At 37.5% G+C, this 8,278-nt stretch overlaps 1 protein-coding gene across 1 annotated transcript; it reads left to right on the forward strand.

Moving 5' to 3' along the window:
- The first annotated feature begins 7,024 nt into the window (after positions 1 to 7,024).
- Positions 7,025 to 7,646, forward strand: LOC145001757 (histone H3.2). Its single transcript, XM_078961107.1, has one exon. It carries the CDS (start codon positions 7,113 to 7,115, stop codon positions 7,521 to 7,523), a length of 411 nt encoding a protein of 136 aa, XP_078817233.1. The 5' UTR covers positions 7,025 to 7,112; the 3' UTR covers positions 7,524 to 7,646.
- The last annotated feature ends 632 nt before the right edge of the window (positions 7,647 to 8,278 follow it).

Consider the following 8,278-nt stretch of genomic DNA (forward strand, 5'->3'; position numbering starts at 1 on the left):
CTTTTTCACTTATCCCGGTTATAGTTTTCTACAATCTTAAAAAAAAAAAATTAGTTTGTACGAAACGAACAAAAGGTTTTTTGGGTTTTTTTTTTTTTTTTTTTGCTACTCGACTTTACAGGAAACAAAAGAAAAGGAAATATTTTAGTTTCAATTTTGTGTTGTTTTGCTATTGTTTCAATTTTTGGATTTGTACATATTTGGTCATTGAGTTTTTTTTTCTTTTTTTTTGTCCATATTTTACCATTGAACTTGTTGAACTATTCAAAAAAACATCATTATGATATGCTATCGAAGGTTTAGCCGATTTCTAACGTTCTTGTGAGTTCCGGCGAGGCTGCGGTCATCTCTCCGGTGGCTCGGAAATCCTTCAACTACTTTAACCCAAAAATGAGTTTCAGAGTCATATTTGTCTCTAGAAATTGATTTTATATGTGTGTTCATCAGATTCATCAGATTTTTGGAGCCAAAGCTGATGAACATGGAATGATTTGGAAACGATTTTTAACACACACATCTGGTTGTTTTGTCAAATCGACACACAGTTCATGGATGAAATCAATTTGAAGTTTAGATCTAGAAAATGGTTTTGAAGCTACATCGTGTTTTGAAATCTAAGTGTTATTATAGATCTAATGTTCATCATCTTCAACCTACAGCCCACATATGATGTTCATTGTCTTCAACCAAGATCTGATGAAGCTTCCCTTGAAAACCTTCAAACATGGTGTGTTCGTCGATTGTAGGAGGTGTTTGTCTTCATCATGTTCATCTTCTTTAAATAACTAAGTAAATAAATATAACAACAACAACAACAACAAGCTCTAAAAGTGTTAAGATTTGAAATCCAATGATCTTTAAGGTTTGGAGCGATTTTCAGATCTCTTTGTTCGATTTTCAGATCTTCAGACATCTTCATTTGATGTTCGGAAAAAAAAACTTCTTTTTCTCGTTTCGATTTATGAACCCAAAAATCGAATCTAAGCACACACACACATACACATGAACTTAAATCTGAAATCGAGTTCATACAAGAAATCAAGATTTAGGATTTCTGATGGTGCTAGATTTGGGTTTTTGATGGTTTTCGTGTTCAACTACACAACCCCTTAATCTTCACAACCTTCCTTCTTTCGAAAATCAAAATATGATTTCTTGGGTTCATATAACAAAGAACACCGGATCCTCTTCTTCCTTGAAAACCCATGAATTTTGAACCTTTCAAACATGTTGGTTTCTGGAGATGACAAATTCGTCAAAAAATTCATGTTTGGCCGAAAACTCATCGAAGAAGATGATCGGTGATTTGTCGGAACCCACAAGAATGTAGGAAACCGGCTAAACCTCCAATAGCATGTCATAAGTATGTTTTTTTGAACAATTCAACAAGTTCAATGGTAAAATATGAACAAGAAAAAAACCTTATTGACTAAATGTGTACAAATCAAAAAATATGCTACATTATTAAGTCATTATCCCAATAAAAAAATTGTTTTGGTTCTAATCGAATTTGTAGGAAAAAAACATAAAAAAAAAAAAAAAAAACTCAAACAAATTTTGTCTTAAGTCTAGCAATGCCTTCAATGAAAGGAGAAAAGAAAAACAATCATTTTTTTTGTTACTTCATGTAATTACACACAAAGAAAAATAAAAGAGTTATTACTCCTTTATTATTTATATTGATGTCATTAAAAAAAGTGGCAATGCATTTTATGCGTAACATCCCAATTTTCAAGACCAAAAAATTTGTTTTTAATTATGTTACTCATAAAACAGTTTACTTAAAAATATCATCGATATCATATCAATCCATAAAACAATAATCACAAGTCACAAAAATCATATCATCATCAATAATAATAATAATAATAATAATAATAATAATAATAATAATAATAATAATAATAATAATAATAATAATGTCAAAGTACAATCCCATGGATCTCAAAATGCGGAATCATGTGTGTGCGATGCGTTGCTACCGTGTTGGCTCATTCCCTTTTGACGAAGAGGTACCTGAAACCAAAACTGAAAACCATAAGCACAAAGCTTAGTGAGTTCCCTCACCATATCACATACCATTCAACAAACATATTGTCGGACAATTTTGGGGTGCCCAACCTACCCATGTCAAGCAGTTCTGGTGTGCTGACTTACCCTGCCATACGATTCTGGGGTGCCCGACCTACCCATGTCAAGCAGTTCTGGGGTACTGACCTACCCTCCGGTTTATTCCAACTGGATCCAGGGACTATTTCATCCCTACTACCACCACACAAAACATAGCATAAACATACCGTCAGACATATCTGGGGTGCCCAACCTACCCTTCGGTCCCAACAACCGAACCTGGGGACTATTTCCCTCCTACTATCACTATCACATATAACGTGTCATGTTGGCACATAAACATATCAGGTAGTAGAAAACCAGACAATTATCACAAAGACAATCGTCTCAACTATAGTCAACTACTAGTGGGTCGGCATTGGTGCCTTCGACCCACTTCTACTAGAAGGTAACTCACCTCAATGTCATGAAGTGTCTGAACTGTCCTCGCTGTTGGGATCAACTCCTCTCAATTCTTACGCGTAACAACCTTCCTTAATTTACCATTACATACTCTTAGCCCCTACAAGGGTTACTCAGGTCAAAGTCAAATTCAAGGTCAACACCCTGATCAAAGTCAACATCTGGTTGACTCGACTCGCCAACTCCCCAAATCCTCAAAACACTAAGACCTCGTAACTACTTGCCAAGTCTTGCACGCACTTGTCGAGTTCTACTTCATACAAAGTTGGGACCCTCAATAACTAACTCTACGAGTTCATCCTTTAACTCGTAAAGTCCTTCATGCAAGAAGACACATTTATCCCTGGACTCGTCGAGTTCATTGTGAACTCGTCGGGTTCATTGTGAACTCGTCGAGTACGCCTTCATGCAGTTGGGACTTGCCTTAAACTCGCTGAGTTTTGTTCTTGAAGTCGCCGAGTTCCATGATTTCCATGTCCAGTTTCACATCTATCTTGTTGAGTCCTTGTAACTCCCTGTTCTAAAATATTCGTTTATGGAATTTCAGAGGCCAAGGCCAGGGGCGTTTTAGTACTTTATTAAATTTAGAGTTATTATTCGAGAATTTTTCGGGCCGGGTTGTGTTGTTAGAAACGTGGGGTTTCTCGTCACCTTTCCGTGGACATAAAGTTTGCCGGAAACGGATCATGAATAAAGAAGTTACAACACTTTTAAGATGTTGACAATAATGGCCCTTAATGGAAAAATTGGCAAGGCAGCCCCTTTGCACATATGTAGTGCACGTGTGTTTAGCTGGGTATGCCCAACGTAAGGCTGGTGTACGCCCAACGTAGAAGAGCAAGTGATCATGGGTCCAGGCAGGCGTACACCCGACGTACGAGAAGTACGCCCAACGTACACTCAGAGTCTCAAAACCCTAATTTTTGGGTAAGTCACTATATAAAGAACATGATACCCTGGTTTTCAGCTTCCCTCTCATTCTCACTCAGCCACCACGAAACCTTAAACTATCTAAAGTGTTCTTGGAGTTTGTAAGGCCATTTGGTGTGCATTTTGGTGGTTTTGGGGTGGAGTGACCATCTTGAGGTCGCATTGATCAAGGAAGAGACTTTGGATCCAAGTTCTTTAGCTCAGTTGCAAGCTCTTGAAGGTATAAAGTTTATAACTTTCCTCTTAGAAGCTTAGATCTAGATCTAGGGAAATTTTGGGATCTTTTTATGTCCAAAGGTTGGACCTTTAAGATGTAACTTCGCCTTCAAGCTTGGGATTGCCACCCTTAGAGCTAAAAGTTCCAGATAAGTAGTAAAGTATCGATCTTTATGGTCCCAATGAGCTCGTGCATGAGATCTAGCCTTGGTCTTAGAAGTGTATGGTCACCTTTTGAGTTTGAGTGTATTTGGTGGATTGCAAGTCACCAAGTTAGTGACTTTATGGACTAAGACAATAGTAAGGACCTAGATCTGAGTTAGTAGCCTCTGGAGTGGGGTATTAAGCACTTAATGGAAAAATGCCTTAACAGGATGGTTACGCCGAGCATAAGTGAAGGTACACCCCGCGTACTCGCTAGCAGGCTAGTACGCTTAGCATACAATGGAGTACGCCTAGCGTACTCTACAGAGTTGGGCTTTGTGCATATTGGGCCTCAGTGTAGGCTGTGTTGTGGATTTTGGGACTGTGAAGCCTTAGTGGGCCATCAGAAGTCAGTTAGATTATGGGCCATTGATGGATTTAGAAGAATTAAAGGTTTGGGGGCTTGGTTATGACCCACACCATAACAGGGGGTAAAATAGTTATTTTACCCGTAAAAGGAATCCTTATTCTTATTTAGTGTTTTAAATTGGTCATGATAGTCAGGGAGCAGTCGGAGCAGCAGTAAGGGATTTCTTGCTCAGGCCTTCAGTAGTCAAGTTCTTTGAGGTGAGTTTCCTTCCAGTAGGAACGGGTCTAAGGCCATAATGTCGGCCCGTTTAGCTAGCAGTAGTTTTCGGACTTTGGTCTGATGCAGTAGTTAGTATGTTTGATGCCTTCGTGGCTCAGACAGGTCTCATTGGTACTATCATCTCACATTACAAAAAGTTGTCCACTTTATTTCCTAACAAGTGGTATAAAAGTTGTGTTTGTATTCCTATGATTGAAGATGTCTACTCACAAGTTTGATTCGGAAAAATTCAATTGTTCAAATGACTTCACATCGTGGAAGGTGAAGATGAAGGCTCTTCTGATTCAACAAGGATGCACAACGACACTGGATGGAGAGGCAACATTGTCTAAAGACATGTCGACTGAAAATAAGGTGGACATTCCGACGAAGGCACATAGTGCCATTATATTGAGCTTGACAAATGAAGTATCGAGGGAGGTCATGGATCAAACAACTGCTTATGGGTTATTGGATAAACTTTGTGACAAGTACCATAACAATTTACTGAAGAACATGTTGTATTAGAAGCAAATGTTGTACACTCTCATAATGTTTGAAAGTACCCAAGTGAAAAATCATATGGATAACTTCAATTGCATCATCTTGGATCTACTATGGGTTGATGTGAAGATTGAATATGAAGATCAAGTGATCATTCTCTTATGTTCTCTTTCGAACTCATATGAGAATTTCATTGATACCATTCTCTATGGTGGGACAATGATCAATGTGAATGACTTTATGATATCAACTGAAAAGAAATGTTTCAGTTGGAGAGGAGGTGTGCAGTTTCGGTTTGTTCGCATGGAGAGGAATGATAAAGAGAGGAAAAGGGGAAATTTCAAGTGAATGCAAAATGTTATAACTATAAGGAGAATGGGACATTTCAAATTAAATTATCCACATCGGAAGAATAAGAAGTTCAAGAGTGAATCAAGCAGAAATAACACAACTGATATGGTTCGGGAAAGTTCTGATGAAAGGGACAATGGTGATGTACTGACTGTTAGTACATCAAGTTATGTTGATGCTTGGGTCTTGCATTATGGAGCATCATATCACATGGTGTATAATCGTGACTGGTTTGACTCTGTAACGCCCGGGTTCCCAGGTACATTAATTTATATTATATTTTGAGTTGTATTGAGTGACTCGACGAGTTGATGCATAGACTCGACGAGTCAGCTCGCGAATGGGTGACGTGGAAAATGATTAGACTCGACAAGTCGGGGGAGTGCACTCGTCGAGTCAAAGTTGACGAAAGAAACCCTAATTTCTCGGGTTTGGGACCTATTTAAGGACCTTTATAGCCACCATTTGCGACAACCAGACCCTTGAGAGAAACCCTAAGAGTGCTTGAGCGTTTGTGAGAGGAAAGGAGCCATTGTTTCATCTTTGTGGGTTGGTTTTGCAAGAAGAAGGTGGTTCCAACTTAGAGGAGACCAAAGAGGTTGCATATTTGTGGATCTCAATCAAAGAACATCATTTGTGAAGTGATTAGAAGATATTAGAGGGAGTATTTTTTGCAGATGATGGCAGAGAGTGGTGTGAAGGGAACCCTAGGAAATCTTAAGAAGAATGTTAGAATGTGCTTGTGTGAGAATTTTCGAAAGAGAGATTCCAGAAGGAGAATATAGGATTATCAACAATGTTGGTAGAAGTTCCTAACATCGCATAAGCAATTTAGTTGGAGGATACCCTTTTATGTTTAGTGGCCTATAGAATGTTACTGCCCGAATGCTGCTTGTTTTGTGCTTTATGAGACCCATATTGACGCGGGCTAGCTATTAAATGAATATGTTAAGTTATAAGATGCAAGAGTTACGTAATTCTATAATGATTGAGTTAGCTCAATTAGACAACTCTCGTATGAGTCTAACAATCGTAGGGTTGAGTCTTTTATTCGAAAGATTATTTAAGTTTTGTTGCATTTACTGTATTATGAAGTAGTTAGTTAACTGACCATAAGGAATGCGTGGGTTTAGAGCAAAAAAGGAGCATTAAATGTGATCACAAGTCTGGCCGAAAAAGTATTATTTTTTAAACTAAAATGTCAAAATAAGACGAAAACGAACACCCTTAATCATATAAATTCAGATTTAATTATTATTAAGTGGCAATAAGAGGTAAACAAACATGCAATGATCCAAATATACCATGAATTAAAAGGATACAAATATATCAATGAAATTAAAAATATACTAAAATGATATTACTTGGTCGACATAAAAAAATATTAACCAATAACATAGCTAGTATTTATTAACTAAAGAAAAAAAAAAAACAAAATAAAACAAAACTAAAAATCATATTAACAATTTTTTACAAGTTACAACATATTTGAAAGACATGTAAAAAATTTCTAATCGAAACTTTCCTTTTAAAATACACAATTGGTCACAAAGAAAGCACACGGATAGCGATCCGCGTCATCTCTTAAATTATAATCTAAACCGTCCTTTTTTCATTTCAACAATCCAACGGTCCAGGATCGCTTCCGCCGACTGTTCTCCCAAAATTTTCAAAACTTCCCACAATCCTCGTCAAGAACCAAACCATTATAAATACAGACATCTTCTTCCCCAAATATTCACAACAATAAGTCGCTTCCTCCTTGCACCAACAAAATCTTCGTAATCCCTCATTGTATTTGCAAAAAATGGCAAGAACCAAGCAAACTGCTCGCAAATCGACCGGAGGAAAAGCTCCGAGGAAGCAATTGGCGACAAAAGCCGCCAGGAAATCAGCACCGGCCACCGGAGGAGTGAAAAAGCCACACAGATTCAGGCCAGGAACCGTTGCTCTAAGGGAGATCCGTAAGTACCAGAAGAGCACAGAGCTCTTGATCCGTAAGCTTCCATTTCAGAGGCTTGTGAGAGAAATCGCTCAAGATTTCAAGACCGATCTGAGGTTCCAGAGCAGTGCTGTCGCTGCACTTCAGGAGGCTTCTGAGGCTTATTTGGTGGGTTTGTTTGAGGATACCAATCTGTGTGCCATTCATGCTAAGAGGGTTACAATCATGCCTAAGGATATGCAATTGGCCAGGAGGATTAGAGGCGAGAGGGCTTAGATTTTATGAAAATGGTTAGGGTTTATCTTTATGTTGTAGAAAGTATCATCTGCTGTTGAGGTCATGTTGTTTTGACCTGTTTGTATTTGTTCTAATGAAAACCATCTTGGTGTCTTTTTCAAATTTCTATCTTATTGCAATATCTTTACATAACATCGTGATAACATCTCCCAATCTTTGTCAATTAGATTGGAATCTGCAATCCACATTTTTTACGAGGAACGTATATAAGCAAAACCTGAAATACCCGTAAGAAGCTATTTACTGGTGGATCCAAGCGAATATGGGTCTAGCTTACAAATATAAAGAACAACAGAAAAATCCATCCGATAAACAGTTATCAGTATTTGCTGTTGAGTAAAAAATTACAGGTAAAAGATGTTATAGTTTGGTTCAATCATCAATCATTAGTTCGATTATTTTTGGCAATGTTTGATGAGTTGGAAATTCAGAAGAGGAGAAAATGGCTGAAATATGAACGCAGGTGAGGGAAGTATTCAGTATGAACTTAGTTACAGTGAGTTCTTGAAGAAAGATAGCTGCTGATATCGCTGTGAGAGGGAAATAATATCAAGAATGGAGAGTTTATTTAATTTGGGAATGTTTATGTTTGGGTTTGTGTTATTTTAATTAAGTAATAATACCAAAAATAAAATAAAAATCAAGAATTGCAAGGCTCTTCAAATAATTTGCCTTATATGCGTCAAATGCTTATTAAATTCAAGATGAAGGTAATTGTACTGTCAAATTCAAGA

This window comes from Lactuca saligna, chromosome 6, assembly GCF_052625555.1.
Source record: "Lactuca saligna cultivar CGN05327 chromosome 6, ASM5262555v1, whole genome shotgun sequence".
Classification (NCBI taxonomy): Eukaryota; Viridiplantae; Streptophyta; class Magnoliopsida; order Asterales; family Asteraceae; genus Lactuca; species Lactuca saligna.

What these genes read in the sequence shown, in the direction of transcription:
- LOC145001757 (XM_078961107.1), top strand. Translation starts at nt 7,113, where the DNA reads ATGGCAAGAACCAAGCAAACTGCTCGCAAATCGACCGGAGGAAAAGCT.